Source organism: Rhipicephalus sanguineus, chromosome 5 (genome assembly GCF_013339695.2).
Source record: "Rhipicephalus sanguineus isolate Rsan-2018 chromosome 5, BIME_Rsan_1.4, whole genome shotgun sequence".
In the NCBI taxonomy this organism is placed as follows: Eukaryota; Metazoa; Arthropoda; class Arachnida; order Ixodida; family Ixodidae; genus Rhipicephalus; species Rhipicephalus sanguineus.
Window position 1 is genome coordinate 8461504 of NC_051180.1, and position 17650 is coordinate 8479153.

The 17650-nt window shown below is 46.7% G+C and overlaps 1 protein-coding gene across 1 annotated transcript in view; it reads right to left on the bottom strand.

The window, feature by feature from the left end:
• Positions 1-7010: 7010 nt before the first annotated feature.
• Positions 7011-17650, bottom strand: part of LOC119393090 (disintegrin and metalloproteinase domain-containing protein 10-like) — a 66913-nt gene continuing 56273 nt past the window's right edge. Inside the window, exons 10-12 of the mRNA XM_049415853.1 lie at positions 8591-8808; positions 7718-8089; positions 7011-7169 (exon numbers count right to left, since the gene is read on the bottom strand). Coding sequence (XP_049271810.1) covers positions 7011-7169; positions 7718-8089; positions 8591-8808 — 749 coding nt within the window. The remainder of the gene's footprint in view (positions 7170-7717; positions 8090-8590; positions 8809-17650) is intronic.

Below are 17650 nucleotides of genomic sequence, written 5' to 3' on the forward strand. Positions count from 1 at the left end.
GTCCTAAAATACGGTCATCGTGATAAATGCGGCGTCTCAGACACTCGAACATTCGCCCTTGCACGCGAACAGCGTCAACAGCCAACTGTTGCACGAGCCGACACAAGCCGCATGCGCACACCGTGGCACCGGACCTGTTGAGCTCACGGACAGAGACGGCAAAATTACTTCAAAAAAGTAACAAATTACATTGTTACTTTTCTACAATTCTTCAGAATGTAATTAAATTACAAATTACATATGGCCGAAAGTAATGACAATACATTATAAGTTGGAAAAGCAATGAAATTACCTTGAAGTTACTTTAACAAAAGTTCCAGGCCGGTAGCCAGGAATTTTTTCGGGGGGGGAGGGGGGAGGGCACTTGCTGAAAACCTTGACCATCTGAGAAAAACACCTATTTTCATTATTTATTTTTGGTAAAAACACCTACTTCACCAAAATTTCGGGGGGCGCCCGGGCCCCTAGCCTCCCCCCCCCCCCCCCTGGCTACGGGCCTGATTGATGCACAAGCTTACGTACACCTTATTTACAGCACATGTACATTGAGATTTAACACCTTCAGTCACGAGTTATGATGCACGGCCTGCAAGTGCGTCAAATTCGGATGGCATAGTTCGAAGACACTCAGTATTACATTCCAAGAAAGAAAATGAAAGGATGTGTTGTTTTGGGCGAGTTTCAGTAATTAATGTTAATTTGCGTGTAACTATTATCTCATTATTCTGCCATCAGTCAGCTTCACTAATTGCACAAAAAGAATCAACTATTAGGCCCGCAATGCATGCACTGCTTGTTTTTTAGTTGTATTCGCTTCAAGCGGAGAAAAAAAAATCCTCTTGACGTTGGTCCTGGAACGCGGCACGTCGAACGATCGTCTAACATGGTGGTGCCCCCAGCAAAGTGATCCTCTGCAGCAATAGACCGTTTTCACGGACAGAGAGAGAGTGATTCGTGAAAGAAATGAAAAGGGGCGCTATTTTCTGCCTCCCGTCGTGGGGGCACGGCTCAGCTTTTCACCGCTTTCTCTCTCTCTCCCCCTTGGCTGACCGCTGCCGCTGGTGTATAGTGCCTACAGCTGGTGTGTGCGGATTCTCGAGTTTTGCACTGCGTGGTGCGCGAGAGGTCAGCGTGTTTCCATTTTTCGACGCGCTGAAACAATTGTGTTGCCGCAAATCGAAATGTCGGACGAGAACAGGTCGACAAGCTACCACTGCGCTGTGTTTGGCTGCGGCAACAGATACGGAAGCCTGAAAGACTGGCAGCCAAGGCGTGCGAAGTGCACAATGTTTTTAAATGACTTCGCTTATCTCAGGTCGCACGCCTTCTTCTCCGACAAATAGTATATTATTATATGTGGTGTCTGCACTTATGGCCATTTCATCAAACCAGCTTGTGATTGTGCTTGGGTGCTGGTACACTTTATCATCTGCACCAAAGAGAACCAATGTCAAGGCTGACGATTAATACACAAAACGTTTGGCCAAGAGTTGTTCTCATGAACCTCTCTGATTTCTATGCTACAGCACATGATTTACAATGCCTGCGGCTAGAAAATGTTCCATCTTAGTGCGTGCAATTTCGAGATTATTGAATGAGCACTTTTCAATCTACATGACAGAAAGACCCGCACGACATGTGTTCTTTGGCGTAGGTACGCGTTTCTAACGTTTCGTCGAGAGCACGTTCTTTCTCGACTTGTCAATTTTGTGACGATAACTGGGGTGGCGTTATGACAACCGCACTTTTTTTTTTCGCGCGGCAGCTTGGGTGTCGTGAATAATCGGCCCACGTTCGTTAAAGCCAGGTCGTTACCTGGATACGTGCGCTCGTCGTAATGCTTCTGAAATACTCGCCAGAAAACAAATTGACAATAATGTTACCAAAAACGAGCGCCCTTTCGGCGTATCGCTAGAGGCGGCGGCGGCTCGCGCCGAAGCGAACTTAAGCCATATCATGCTTCCAGACGTGCAACAGGCTTATTTTCATTTTATCATCGTGTTGTTTCTACGCCGAATTTTGAGCTCACCCGTCGTACATCTGTTTCTAATCCTGTGCAACGATCAGAGGCCACAAGCTTTTAACTACGACGGCGACACAAATGAACACAGGCATCGATGTTTGTGCTCCTGTCGTTCCGTGAACATTGTATTGCAACGTGCCAAGCGGAACCAAAATGGTCTGTTAGGGATTAGAGTTACGTTGAACTTGAATAATCACGGCACGGAAACCCGGGAGCCATCTTAAACACTAATGCGCGCACCTAGCGCGCAGCCGGACTGTCACCGATCTCGGAGGCGTGTGCGCTGGAGATAGATTGAGAAGGCGCAGGTAGGCACAGCAAACATAATTTAATTACACACAAGAAAAACTATAAGAAAAACACTCAGAATAACTAACAGAGAAAATCTTATAAACACAAAAGAAATATGCGAAAGTTAACAAACACACTTCTCAGTACTTTGAGACCTACGACTAGCGTCGCTACTGGAGAGTCTGGCCACGTAGGCCTCGCCGTCGAGTCGTAGTCTGGATGGAACACGCTTACTTGGTTCCGTCAAACTCCCTGAGTCCCGCCTCCGTGGGGTTGGATCCGCAGTCGATGTTTCTGACGATCCTCTTCAATCGTCGCTCCGATACGTGTCGGTTAGCCACGCTGCCGTAAGCCTCTTCCCGGACGCTGACGTGGCCAGGCGTCGGTGCCGCTTAGGCCTAAGTACGAGCTCGGCCCCTGCTGTACATGATGACGTGGCGTCCCGGGGATTGTTGCTGGCCGAAGTTTGAAGGGGGACTGCTGCTGGTGCGTCCGGGATTGCCGTAAGGTGCTGCAGCACCTCCGAGGAGCCTCGCCCGAGCGTCGTCGAGGTCAACGGCCACGCCACGGAGTGCCAGCGTCACGGCCTCCGGTATCGAACGCTCGCTGCCTTCCCGTTGACAGAACGTAACTGCCAATGCGACCTTCTTCTTCAGTAGCCACGCAAACAATGCCAGCTCATCGAACTGCTGCCTTCGTTTACGGCTCGTGTCACGCGCATCGCGCCGTGTGCTACCCTGCACGCGCTCGTGCCTGTTCCGCGTGCTTCTCCTCCTACTTCGTCGTCTTCGTCGTCCATACGTCCTCTCCTTACTCATGACACGGACAATGGCCTACGTGTTGGCTCGTCTCTATTTACGTTTCTCCGATTATACTTCGACAGTTGTCCTAAATGTTAACGCTCTTTTATAGTGATTATTCCAAGAACCTCACCCGGCCAGCTATAACAAAACATACAAAGCAATTACCAATTTACACATGCTGCTTAAGAACTGCATTGGCATTATTCTCATCGTCGGCGCTGCTGCGGGAACGTCTCGTGGGCCGCCGCTGCTTGCTGTTTCAGCCATTTTTAAGCTGAAAGCTTAACGATTATTTATCAGCGCCTTTACACTCGAAAAGCGTTGCCCTGTTTTGCCCGTGTACCGCAAAGAACAGCAATACCTTGTGAACCGAGCGCATACGCTGCATACACCGCCGCGGAACCCCACACACCGGAAGGGCGGCGAAACGTCGCAGACGATAGACGGCGCTGCGGCGGTGGAGAGCTTTAAAAATGGCAGCCTCCTTGTGAAATTGGATGAAGTTAAATGACCGCTACTTGTCCACTCAGGAAGCCTGCACGAATGTGCACACTGAGTTTCAGGCCATTTGAAGAAAGACGCGGCGTGTGACGCGCCTCATAGGAGGAGCTGCCTGGTTCCCACGCTTGAGGTGTGCCACTCAGTCTAACTTGACCTCGTTATTCTTTCCTTTTCTTGGCCAATTTTGAGCTATAAGGGTAGCGGATATGCTATAGTTTAGTCAAAAGCAGTTGAGAAAGTAATGAACAAATTTCTTGAAATTACTCGCTTGAAGTAATTCATTACATTAGTAAGTTACAAGCCCACAAAAACAATTCATTCATTACAGCAGAAAGTGATTAGTGCAGGGCTTAAAGTCTCCCTTCATTGGAGGGGGGCGCTCAGAGGGCAGCGACCTATATAAATACGTACACACATACATACAGCACCTCCTTAAGAAATGGAACGGGGGGTCGCCCCCCCCCCCCCCCCCCGAGGCCCTCCTGACTATAAGCCCAGGATTAGTGTAAACCATAATCTCATTGCTGCTGCCAAGTCTGGTGGGCGCCATGCACCAGGGTGTGTATCGCTATGCCCGCCGTGGTAGTTTATATAACGGCTATGGTGCCGTGCTGCCAAACGCGAGGGCAGGAGTTCGATTGCCAATTGCATTGTCCTTGTTTTTTTTGTTTTTGTTTTTGTTCACGAGCCGGGATGTAGGCCTAGTCAGGAAACAGTTTCGCCTGTTTCCTTTTGCTTCATCTCGGTGGCGTGTAACTGTTTTGTACACATGCTAGAAGAAAGTATTATTATTATTATTATTATTATTATTATTATTATTATTATTATTATTATTATTATTATTATTATTATTATTATTATTATTATTCATCAAAAAGCATCAACATCAAAAAAGCAGTTCAAGAAATTAATCTCTGAGCTGTGAAAAAGCATTAGGAATGGTCTACCTCTATGTTATATACGCTCTTGTCCCCTCTTTGTTCCATTTTTATTTACTGTCAGTAAACAAGCACTGGAGTCTATTATCCGTCTGTTCGTTGGCAAAAAAAAAAAAAAGTTATCTTGTGACCTCGTAACCACATCGCTGTAACCGGCTCTGCAGGGCCTAGTCGCACAAGTCTTCGGAGACTTCGACAGGCCCGTTTCTTTGTACTTTTTATGGATGTGTACAATAAAGTATTATTATTATTATTATTATTATTATTATTTTATATTATTATTATTATTATTATTATTATTATTTTATATTATTATTATTATTATTATTATTATTATTATTATTATTATTATTATTATTATTATTATTATTATTATTATTATTATTGTTCTTGTTGTTGTTGTTGTTATTGTTACTTTTATTGTTTTTTTTGCGTGCGCCAGCACAAAGACCTTACGGTTGTTCCTGGGCACGTTAAATAAATGATTGATTGATTGATTGATTGATTGATTATTATTATTATTTTGATAGAGGCGAAATGCAACTACGCCCGTGTAGACCTACTTAGACTTAAAACGACTTCCTGAGGGCCTATGGTTGGTGCATAATGACACTATTATTGAGCGCAAGAAAAAACACTACACAAAAGGTTACACTCGTGTAACCCTCTTATTCTTTTCTCGCACTCAATAATATCGTTCTACTTAGACGTTAATGAACCCCAGGTGTTCACAATGAATCCGTAGTACCGCGCTACGGAGTGCCTTATAGTCATATCTTGGCGCGTAAAAAACTTATTTTAACTTTTATTTCTGTCGCTGTGTTTCCTTGCGCTCAATTGGCTTAAAAGTATAACAATAAACTAAAAAATCACACAGCTCGGCAAGCCAGCTTATCTCAGTTATTGCACTTTCCCTCTCCTCCTTTTTTTTTATTTGGTTGGAGGAGAGTGTACGGAGCATACACATAAACGTACTGAGCTATGCATAGGCGCTGTGCCGTGCTCCCGACCGGGCTGCAGAAATTAGGCGCCTTTTCCTCTTCAAACCACTACCACCACCAGCTATGCAGTTGCTGCTTTGAAGAAGATAAGGCCACTTGTCGAAACGCCGGCTCCAGCGACACCCTCTTCAATGATTACCTTCATCTTAACGACAATTTTGATTCGCTACAGTAATAAATAAGTTTATAATTACGAAGAACTACATATGAATATCTGCTGTAGCGGAATAAGTCTCCGCGTTTCTTTGACCTTAATCATTTCTAGCTATCATAATCCCACTCCTTATGTAATGAATGAATGAATGAATGAATGAATGAATGAATGAATGAATGAATGAATGAATGAATGAATGAATGAATGAACTAGTACTTCGTTCTCGTTCAAGTAACACAATTCCAATTTGCACTTTCTATTTCTAACGTCATAGTTCATCGACTTCCACCTGAAATATTGCGTTTTGGGGTGAGTTGAAAGAAGAAATGACCTTTAAGAACAGGGAGGAGTGTGGGCTTTGTGATACTAACTCCAAAAAGGGGCCTTGCAACACTTTTCCAAGTGATCATCGAATGACTTCATTAAAGAAATTTATAGTCTCGTGAATCCACTGCCGCAAAAAATTTTAGAATCCGTCAACTACGAGCGGAGTTGCGGGGATTCGTGACGCTCTTTAAACGCCTTCTCTCTCCTTTCATTCCAGCGAGCGCGCTGAAAGCTACGCAAGGGCGGGAGGAGGATGACAAGGGGAAAGAAGCTACGTCCATTCGTCAGCGCGTTGTGACCTTGAGCTCTTTCTTTTCTTTTTTTTCTTTGAAAGCGTGGTTTACTTTAAGAGTGATCACGAGTGTGCTTGTGGAATTCTATACTTTGTGTAATTCTAGCACTATAGAGTGCAGCGCGGAAATGTCGCGGCGGCCGCGGTAACTATGCAGCTCACTATGCTCAAATCAGCCAATGGCCGTCGACTTTGTGTTTATTACGCGGCTATGTTGGAGTATGGCATCATTTGTCGACTGAAGATGCGAGCGATTTCTAGCTGACTTTGAGAATTACTCTGCCTCTTTCATTTTCCTGCGCTGCCCTCTGCCGTTTTGGTAGGGGTTTGGTAGGGGCCGGGACAACCGGTATTGCCAGAAGCAAAGTCTCTGAGATGAAGAGAAGTTTCGCGACTTTTCCGCTAGGGGAGAGCGCATGCGCAGGGGCGTCGTGAAAAAGGTAGATTGTAGATTCCAGGTCGCGTGCTGCGCTCTAATTTTTGGCTCACATGGTCTCAGGAGCCTCGACTACCGATCGACAGCGTCTTCTGACCATGCTCAAAAAGCGTTGCGGGGCCCCTTTAAGGTTAAGCAAATGAAATCAGGTTGCTTAGTCGGGATATCAGGCTACGCTGGACACTGGGCCATTTTACCATCGATTGACCGAGCAGGCAGCGCTACTTTTCTTGTCGAGCAGCAGTCACCTAGGCAATGAGTCCCACGCGCTCCGCTGCATGATGTGCTGGCGACGACTCTTGTGGGGGTTGTCAGTGGGCGTGAGGGCGGCGCAGCAGCGGAAGGCCAGGGCCAGCAGCCAGCAAGAGACCGACAGCACTAGCACTGCTCTGGGAGGGTCCGACTGCACGCACATTGCATATAGACTTGTACACGCACACACACACGTTCACTTGCGCACAAGGTTCATTAGAAAGAGCAGTTAAAACTTACTGCACGCAAAGAGCGCAGGATAACCTGTTTGGCACCAAATCACGCCACCGGTACAACGCAGTTTTTTTTTCCATTATGGAATTTACCGTGATATGGAGAACTGCAGCCAGATGCGCAATCAAACCGCACGCAAGCCGCGAGACGGCTGGCTGCAGGCGATGCCACCGGAACCGTCTGCGGAAACAAGCCAAGGAAGCTTTGTCCCACTAAGAGGTGGCGGGACTATAATACCGCGATAATGATTTCATACCGCGATAGCGAAGAAAGCCGCTAATGCGCGCGGACACACGTCAGGAAGCGGTAAAAGGACCTCTTGGCAGAAACTCTCTCAGGAAAGCGGCCACTTTTGTTCGGCAGTACCGCCAGGCACCCTTCTTGGCAAGTCGGCTATGCATTCCTGTGCACTCCTGCGTCGTCCAGTCGTTTCCCTGCGCCTGGTGCCGCCAGCATGTTGCTGACCATGTGGCCTGCTGTACCAGGTCCTCCCTGCTGTGGCCTGGCTCCTGTCTTCCAGTGAATTTGGCAGTTGGCTGATGCCTCGTACGTTCCCGGCTGCCCACTTCTTCTGTTCCGCAGACACCTCCAGCGAGCCCTCTCGGCGGATGGTCCGCCCACTCGAGCTTTGGCCCGAACCCGAGCGTGCTCGCTCCGGATACTGTTCCTGGCTGCCAGCTGTTCCGGCCTGCCGTTCATGCCAGCAGATCGTCCCAGTGACTTTGGCAGTTGGCTGATGCCTCGTACGTTCCCGGCTGCCCACTTCTCCAGAACGGCCATTTGTGCAGTCTTGCCTCGTTCCTCCTGGGCTGCTGAATTTTCGGGCAGTGGGCTGTCCTTGGTGCGTGGGACTTTTGTGTAACCAAGGTCCCCCCAACCCCTCAATTATGCCTATTAAATAGTTGTACGCGGTGAGCAATCGAAGCAATCGTGTAGTCTCCGAAACAATCATGGAGCCTTGTGCCTCCGACGTGCACAGCTGCATTCTATAACAGCATCAATAACGAATGTCCTCCGGCAGTACTTTGCAGCAGTAGTGAGTGTGATTGCTTTGATCGGGGCCACACGTGCACCCCCCCCTCCTCTATTCAATGCTCCCATAAGGATCTGCAGGGGACCTTTAAACAAACAAACAAACAAACAAACAAACAAACAAACAAACAAACAAACAAACAAACAAACAAACAAACAAAGACGTGGCCCTTTTGAAAGCGCTCAGGAAATGTCTTTGAAAGTTGAAACAGCTTACTGAACGTTAAGGATACTCTTTTCTAACTGGTGCCCTCTTCATAACCATAAAGCTTTAAATAAATTTTGAAATTAAATCTTGACTCGTACCACGATGAAAAGTCTTATAGCATTAACAGGAGTGCCGAAGAAGAGGCGCTGAATGCGTGTCAGTGGTCCTTCATCGTCCACCGGACGGCAACGCTGAAATACGTCGCAGTAGCCCAGCTGTTCGTTGCACGGGGAACCCGGAGGAAGGCGCAGGCCGCACAGCGCCGCACGAGCCGAAGGCGAAGCCAGATCGCAGCCGGGCTTGCAGGAACCGAACTCTGTTGCCAGAGATCGGCGAAATGTAAGCTCACGTGGAGAGAAATATAATACACGCATCTCGCACATTGTTTAGCAGTAACACAATTGTCTGATTAGGATAGCAGAATACGACGATTGTGTGTGGAACCCTTGATGGTTCAGTGACATCGAAAAATTTAATCACATGTAAATCGGGCTGTTCGATTAATAAACGCCATCTATAATACATTTCAGCGTAATTGCAGCTAAGAATGGTGTTGGTCCTTGCATTGCCACACCTTCAAGAATGAAGAAGAAACCTTAGGTGGAAATTCTTTCACGAAGCGTTCTATCCAAATAGCGGCGCAGAGCGTAACATATACCTCCTGCGCCAGATACTCCGTGCGGAGCGCTATAGGGGCCCGGGCTGTCGTATTCTGTCGTATGCTGTCATCGCTTAGCGTAACGCAGGCAAAACCAAGTATAGAATAGCCATCTGTAGCATATTTCCAGCGCGCGCTCGCGCCAAGGGGAAGGTTTATTCATCTTGTTCTTCGAGCGCCTTGAGGATGATATGAAGTGCGGAGCACTTTAGGGTCCCGGGCTGTCGTATACTGTCGTATACTGTCTTATGCTGTCGTCGCTTGGCGTAACGCATACAAAACCACGTATAAAAATAGAAAAAAATTACACCATCTCCCACTCAAGGGAACCATGAGGGTATGCGAAGCAGCGTGGGGGGCGCACACCAAGTTTCCATTACGTTCACTCGGTGTTTCCGTTAGTGTGTGAGGTTTGTATTTAGTGTTTGTGTTATCATTACGCTGTGTTTGCGCGTTGCTTTCCGTTAGCGCCGAGTGAACGAGTGGCGCCGACGTTGACGTTACAACTCATCTTAACGGGAGCGAAGCGAGAATAGGGATGGTAAAATCGATGAACGATTAATCGATTAATCGATTAAAGGTCCTCAATTATTCGATTAATCATAATCGATTTGTGCATTTTGATTAATCGAATTAATCGATTAAAACTATTCGATTAATCGATTACGGAATCCCCCACTCCCGTCCCCAACCTCGCCCCTTGGCCGGAGCGCATGACTGCGAGGCGCGCTATCCTGAGACGCAGACCCTGAACGCTATCCTTAACGCAGGAAGTTGCAAAGCCGAATACGACTACTTTTTCTGGTTCTTTTTGGGATGCCCTCGATCGCGCACTTCTACGCAATCGCGTTGCACTGGAGTACGATCCGATGAACTAAATGCCTTCTCAGTTCAATACATACTATAAAAACCTTGTAGTCGATCGCCGCACCAATCCGAATTCACTTGAGACTTGGCACAGCATGCGAACTGGCCTAGATGATGTGTTTGACGTTGCAATGGAGTATTTGCAAATTCCTGCAACGTCAGTAGCATCCGAGCCCCTTTTTTCGCATGCTGGATGTGCGGCGCCCCAAAGGAGGTGTCGGTTGTCGCCCGAGCATCTCGGGCAACTGACATTTCTTCGCTCAGTAGAAAAAAGCATGTGGTTCGGAGCAGCAACCCCATGAAACAAAACAAAAGGGGACTGTTGAGAAAGTAAGCAGCACGGCGATTCGCCAACTTTCAAAAAAGATAAGCTTATTATTTTCTGTAAATTTCATACGTGCCAGCGTATCGTCTTGTAGCTTATTTTGTTCGTGTTTGTTTTTTGCCGCGCTGTTTCATCGTGTTGCCGCATAAACGCATGTCTGCTTACACTTGATAAATGAATAGTTTTCGTCCCCTGTAGCGTCAATCGCAACTCTCTTTATATTTTATTCAACCCTCAGATTTTACTCGTTTCTTGTGTAAGTGCGGCTTTGTAATATGCGCTGCTTATTTTTTCACTGGTTCTTAGTACCGTTCTGTTTTATACTTTAGCGAATGAAATATTGTTTACCAATGAAAGAGAAAGAGAAAATATATTATAAGGCAGAGGGTAGCCTGAACTAGTACGCTCCTGCCTGCTACTCTGCGCCGGGGAAAACGCAACGGGGCAAAAAAGAGTGATAAAGTACGATGATGGGGAGATGATTAGGCAGTCCGTATACACATAATAAGACACGTTTGCTAGCGTAAAGAGGAGAAGGACGCTAGCAACCATATTTTATTATGCTGTATACCAACTAGCCCAACTGTCCGTCTTATAGGGTATATACCATTTTCATAATTGTTGAGCTTACTTTCCTACGATGCAGTTAGCCCAATTAATGGCAGCTAGTCACTTCTTCAAACAAAGTGTTGGAGCGCGGTTTTCTTGCGCTGGGACACGGAAAGTGTAGACTCGGCTCTCTTGACACGAACACGCATAATAGACAAACGCCAGCATGCGCAACTGCGACCTCGTCTCTACTTGAAGCGCGAAAGTTGCTGCCACTAGTTGAGAGAAAATGTAGCGCAGGAATGCGCACTCGCGAATTGTGAAAAGGGTCTTATAGACCCTTTATGTAATCCGCAACTTTACACGTCGGTTTCCGAACGTCTAGCATCCAGTGCATTACTATTGAAGAAGTGACCCTGTAACATTTAGTAATACTGTATGGTCGCATACTTAGGGAGTAATACTGTATGGTCGCATACTTAGGGAGAAATACAGCTTTTAGCTAGAGGCCCCCGTCTTCTGCTGTGACAAGAAAGGACAGTCGCGCATTTTATGTTGTAATGTCTGGTACACTAGATAGCGCTCACAGTTCAGGATGTACGCACGATTGAAAAAGTGCGAGTGGCGCCGTGTTACGGCAAAGATCAAATGAAACCTGTGGAGTATACTGGTGCAGTTGCTGTTTTTTCTAGCCGGGACGTAGAAAGTCATGTCACTCTATTTCCCGCAATATTAATTAGAACTAACCTTCGAATAACGCGTCCGATGCTCTACCATTGAGCTACGGCGGCGGTCATCCCCCCGTCCACTTCATGGGGTACACATGTGCATTTAAACCTAAAGCCTGTTTCACATGCGAGCGACCGAGCGGCGGGGCCCGCAGCGATCGAGCGGCAGCAGGACGCTCGGACGCGGCTTCGTCTCACATGCACCGCTCTTGCGCGGCGCGCGCCTCTGGGAAGCGCCCGTTATCCGCGGGTTTCCTTTCTCCGGGCTCGCTTGTTTTGGTGCGCTTGGGTTGCAAGTTTCACGAGCCTTCTACTTCGGTGATCGAATTTCACGCGCCTAAACCTTGAATGATGAAAATGTGCAGTGTATCAGAGTGCAATTAAACAACTTCAGTAGTCACGTTTATTTCTGTTCCAGCTTTCTTTTTTTACCACGCAAGTCATGTTGCACGCCCATACACTTGGCCATGGAAAAGCGAAAGAAAGAATTTGTTTTGGGGGTTTTAAGCTTTCACAGGGCTTTCGGTGGCTTTTGCTCTCGAATGCCGCAAGGCGCTGGTGCGCCGTATGGGCCGGCAACCGGATGCAAGCGGCCCAGTCGACGACATTGTGGGTTTGTGAAGGAGCTCGTCTCTTTTTTTTTTTTTTTTTTGCCTATGGGCATTCTGCAGTAAAGAGGCGGCGGCATTTGTCGTCTTCGGGGTACGTGACCACTAAAAAAAAAAGGGAAAAGAAAACAGTAAACTGTTCGAACGTGCTGCACCAGAGTAGTAAAAAAAAAACTGAAACGTCTACTGCGAACAAGTGCGGAGTGTCGTAGGTTCCCCCTGTCCGGACCTATGTTGGTGTCACGATTCGATAAAAATACAAAAGAACAAAATGACACGTGCAAACGATTTGTCTGCTTTGATGGAAGCGCAGTAAAGAACAACAAAAGGAAAAGAACGGCGTTTTCTACACTGCCAGCTCGTTGCAGCGAATGTCGTCTGCTAGGAAACCGAGTCGGAGAGAGTTCCTCCCGGCGCGCGCGGCTGCTCTCGTCTCCATCCCTACGGTCACGTGCTCCCCGCGTCACTGCTCCCCCATTGGTTGACCTTGGGCAGCCGCTCTGCCGCTCGCGAATTTTTCCAACTCTGGCGATCTCGATCGCGCGTCCACTGGTCGCTCGAAAAAACCTGTTTTTGGGCTTCCGCGACGGCAGCCGCTCCGCTCTTGGAGCAAAATCGCTGCATGTGAAACAGGCTTAAGAGTGTTAGCGCCGATCGCGGCCATGGCGGCGATTGTGGAACACTATTTTTCTGCCTTTTGGCGTCACGTAGCAAGTGACTTTTTTTTACGAGCTGGCAGCTGACCATTAATCCCTCTCATACTACCTGAAGGCACCAAGTCTGCGAGAACGAGACCCTCGCTATGAATGAAGGAAATCAGATGACTTTTAGGGGCTCGTTTTTCTTTGTCATGCACCCTTAACATCCCCTATACTTTCCTTCGCATTATTGTCTGTTAGTTCTAATTATTATTGTGTCTAACAAAGAAAAACGAGCCCTTAAAATTAACACTTCCTTCCTTCATTCATAGCGAAGGTCTCGTTCCGGAAGACTTAGTGCCTTCAGGTAGTGTGCGAGGGATTATTGGTCAGCTGCCAGCTCGTAAAAAAAGGTCACTTGCTACGTGACGCCAAAAGGCAGAAAAAGAGTATTCCACACTCGCCGCTATGGCTGCGATCGGCGCTAACACTCCTAGATTTAAATGCACACGTATACCCTATGAAGTGGACGGGGGGATGACCGCCGCCGTAGCTCAGTGGTAGAGCATCGGACGCGTTATTCGAAGGTCGCAGGTTCGGTCCCTTCCGGCGACAATTTGTCTTTCCGTCCACTTTACTTTCTTCACATTGATATCCCAATTATTACAAATAACACCCCCTATACTTTTTCTTGGCAATATTGTCTGTTAGTTCTAATTATTATTGTGTCTAACAAAGAAAAACAAGCCCCTAAATGTCATCTTCTTTCCTTCTATTTCCCGCAGTTGCCTGTACGGATGGTCTGTTTGAGGCCAGTATATTTCTGTGTAATCTCTGCATAGGTGACCTGAAGAAAAAGATCGCGTCAGTCCGCAATTATAGTATTATGTAGGGCTTCCAAAAAATCTAACCGACAAACCGAGAAAAGATGCCTTGCTTACTACAGCGAGCGTCTTATTTAATTTCTCCTCGTCTATCTTTTACCTTTCTCGGGATTTCCTCACCCTCCGCCACACTGCATGTTTCAGCTGCGACTTTCCAACCAGTGCGGTCCCCGAACGCGCCTCCGGTTTCGATGAGCTCGAGTAGGCAGGCTTCGAGAAAATAAGACCTGCTGCCGAATAGTCCAGGGATGATGGCCACAGATGCTTGAATCCGCGACATCAACCAACGACGACGGGCCTCTTGTGTCCAGTGTGCGAAAGTGTGAATTTTCGCACACTGGACACTAGGGGCCCGTCGTCGACACTTTCGAAAGTGGGAATTTTCGATCGTCAGCGCGTCTCATAAAAAGATTTGGGCCCATATCAAACACGAACGATGCCTCTCAAACGAAGAGATATCGGTTTTAAAGCACCCATTAAAAATTTCGATTAATCGATTAAAAGATTCTACCGAAAGCAATTAATCGATTAAAGGTTAAATCGATTAACGATTAGCGATTAATCGATTAAAAATTTTAATCGACCATCCCTAAGCGAGAATGACGAAAGCCGACCGAGCGCAGGCGCTTATTAGCCCCGAGAACGAACACTGGCGGCGCGGCAGTCGCGGCGATGTGACATCACGGCAAGGACTCACTTGCTTCGCGGCCGAGGATCGCCTTTTTCTGCGCCCGGCACGTACCCACTCTTTCGCGATACGGTGTTGATTACAGCTCATTCTTGCGATGCAAACCTCCCAAGGTGGAAGTTTATATTACTAGCGAAAGTTAAGTAGGCTGTAGAAAGTTTGTATAATATAGCTTATGATGGGCAAATTCCCGTCCGAACGGAAGATTCACTGTGAAAATGGCGATGCAGGACAGCAAGATATTCGTTTTCACTGTATACTTCAAGACATCGGCGCTAAAAAAATTTACGCTAATGGTTCTAACTTCATTACAACTTGGCGTAGACTCAACGGTTAGAACACGGGTCCCGAAGAATTACAAATGAAATTAGGACGTTTTCAATTCACTAACTACATTGGTTTGTCATAAAAGTTATGTCTGCCTGTGCAGATTATCTAGGTGATTTGACAGAATTGCACTTCTTGCTGCAGTAGACTTTACATAAATCTGTCTATCATAAAGAACCACTTAATACATACGGAACATTAAACAAAATAATACTGCGCCACGCAAACAATGGTTTCGGAAATGCTGAGATGTTATGATACTTGGATTATGTAAAGATTTCTTCTCAACACTCGTCTGGGATTATGTGGCCGTATACGCTGTTTTGCATGAACTGCTGGTCCGATCAACCGCCGGGTCGCAAGCGGTGATGTTAAATTCACGTGGGAGCTCTGTTCATAGCAATCGCCTGCAAAACAAACGCCTGAAGGTCGAAATGAGCGTTCTGAACTGTTTCGATGGCGCTCTCAGCGACGTGGCCCGCGTTAATAATTAAACTTCCTTCGCCTCAATGATTCAGTGAATGGTCTCGCACGTCATGTCCACATAAAGGTTGATGATGCTCAGGGGTATATCAAATGAAAGAAAATTAATTTACGAGCTGGCTATCTAAACTAGTACTTATACAAGTGTAACAGCGCCGTTGCTACGATGCTGCGTGAAGACACAATTTGACAGCAATAAGGAGTTTCTGCAATTAACCTCAACTTGTTTATGTTGTGAAATGAAGCTTCGAAATTATTGCGAGAAAAACGTGAAACCAAACAACATCATGAGCGAGCGAGTACATAAGACAAACATAACAACTGCGGCGTTATTCTCGGGCGAGCGCTTTCAATATATTTTGCGAACCTCAATACTGCATGCGCTTTCGTAATCGCACGTGGGGCACACCGGCAAGAACGCTGTCCGCAGATCGCAGATGTCCGATGCAAATCGCCCGTGAACAACGCAACCTAATAATGTGAATAAGGTGTCTTGCGTGTCTAGACCACGACATGATTGTGAGGCACGCTGCAGATTACTTTGACCGCCTCGAATTCTTTAACGCGATCCTGTATCAGGCAGAGGAATACTGGTTTTCACACCCGTCGGAATGCGGCTGCTGTGGTCGGGAATCAGACCCACCCCAAGTTAGCAGCGCGACACAACAACAAACCTGATCACCCCTTTCAAAGTGCACGACGGAGTGCGCACGGCGGGCACCGTTGACGACGGTGAAGAAAAAATGCATAACCTTTTGTCTTTTTACGAGGAACATTATCGATGCTGTTTTCGTCATTCATCTGAAGCTTGAGACAGGCAAAAAGCAAACGTAAATAGTGGAACAGCGCACGAAGCAAGCGCGTGATGTTCCGGCGCGTCACGGCAGACGGCAGGCGTCGAAGAGCCCTTGCCGTGACGTCATACACGCCTCCCGCCAGGCGGCGCCACCCCAACTTCTGCGGATATAGCAGCTGGCGGATATATGCGGAAGGGAAGGGGAAGCTCTAGAACTAGGATTTAGTGTATGGTATTCAATGATCCTTGTGATCAGGCGGTGTCAATACAGGGCCAAGAAATACCAAGGGTGAGCGAATACAAGTACCTCGGAGTATGGATAAATGAGGGTGACAGGTACATGGAGGTACAGGAAAAAGCCTCGGCAGCAAAAGGAAAGAGGAATGCTGCAATAATGAAGCACAGAGCATTGTGGGGATACAAGAGGTACGGGGTGCTTCGAGGTCTGTGGAAAGGTGTAATGGTTCCGGGGCTTACTTTTGGGAACTCATTGGTGTGCATGAGGGCAGAGGTGCAATCGGGAATGGATATAAATCAAAGGACTGTGGGACGCCTCGCGTTGGGTGCTCACGGGAAGACGACAAATGAGGCTGTAAAGGGCGATATGGGATGGGCAGGTTTTGAGGCGAGGGAAGCTCAGAGCAAAATAAGGTTCGAAGAAAGGCTAAGGAATATGAAGGAGAGTAGATGGGCAGAGAAGGTGTTCCGTTATTAAATGCGAAGCATTTCTTAGCGAACTTCTGCGACTTTGAGCGTATCTATCTATCTATCTATCTATCTATCTATCTATCTATCTATCTATCTATCTATCTATCTATCTATCTATCTATCTATCTATCTATCTATCTATCTATCTATCTATCTATCTATCTATCTATCTATCTATCTATCTATCTATCTATCTATCTATCTATCTATCTATCTATCTATCTATCTATCTATCTATCTATCTATCTATCTATCTATCTATCTATCTATCTAGCCGCCTACGACTTTGTGCTCTCCTGGCTGTTTCGTTAATCGGATGTATACCAAAATTCGTATGGTATAACATGATGGTATTGCGAACATAAATGACAGGTCATAACATGAAAATCATGACACGCATGTCATGAAAAGCATGATTTACATTCCACGGCCTTGGGGCTCTTGTGGCCGTTCTGTTAATTTCGCATATACCGAAATTGGTATGACCTGACGAGAGTTCACGACGAACATTATGACAGGTCCTAACGTGCAAATCGTGACACGCATGTCGTGCAGCATGATTTACATGACATGGTCTCGGGGCGCTAGCGGCCTTTTAAATGAGTGGATATATACGAAAACTGGTATGACGAGACATTTCTGTGTGACGAACATAACTGGCACATGGTAACATGGAAATCATGACATGCGTGTTATGTACGACATAATTTACATGCCACGCTCATGGCTCCCTCGTGGCCGTTTCGCTAGATTGATCTACACTAAAACTGGTATTGCGCGATGTGACTGTATGAAGAACATAAATAACAGGTGGTAGCATGAAAACCAGGACATGCATGTCATGTATGTCATGATTTACATGCCATGCTCATTGTGCATTCGCGGTCGTTTCGCTAGCT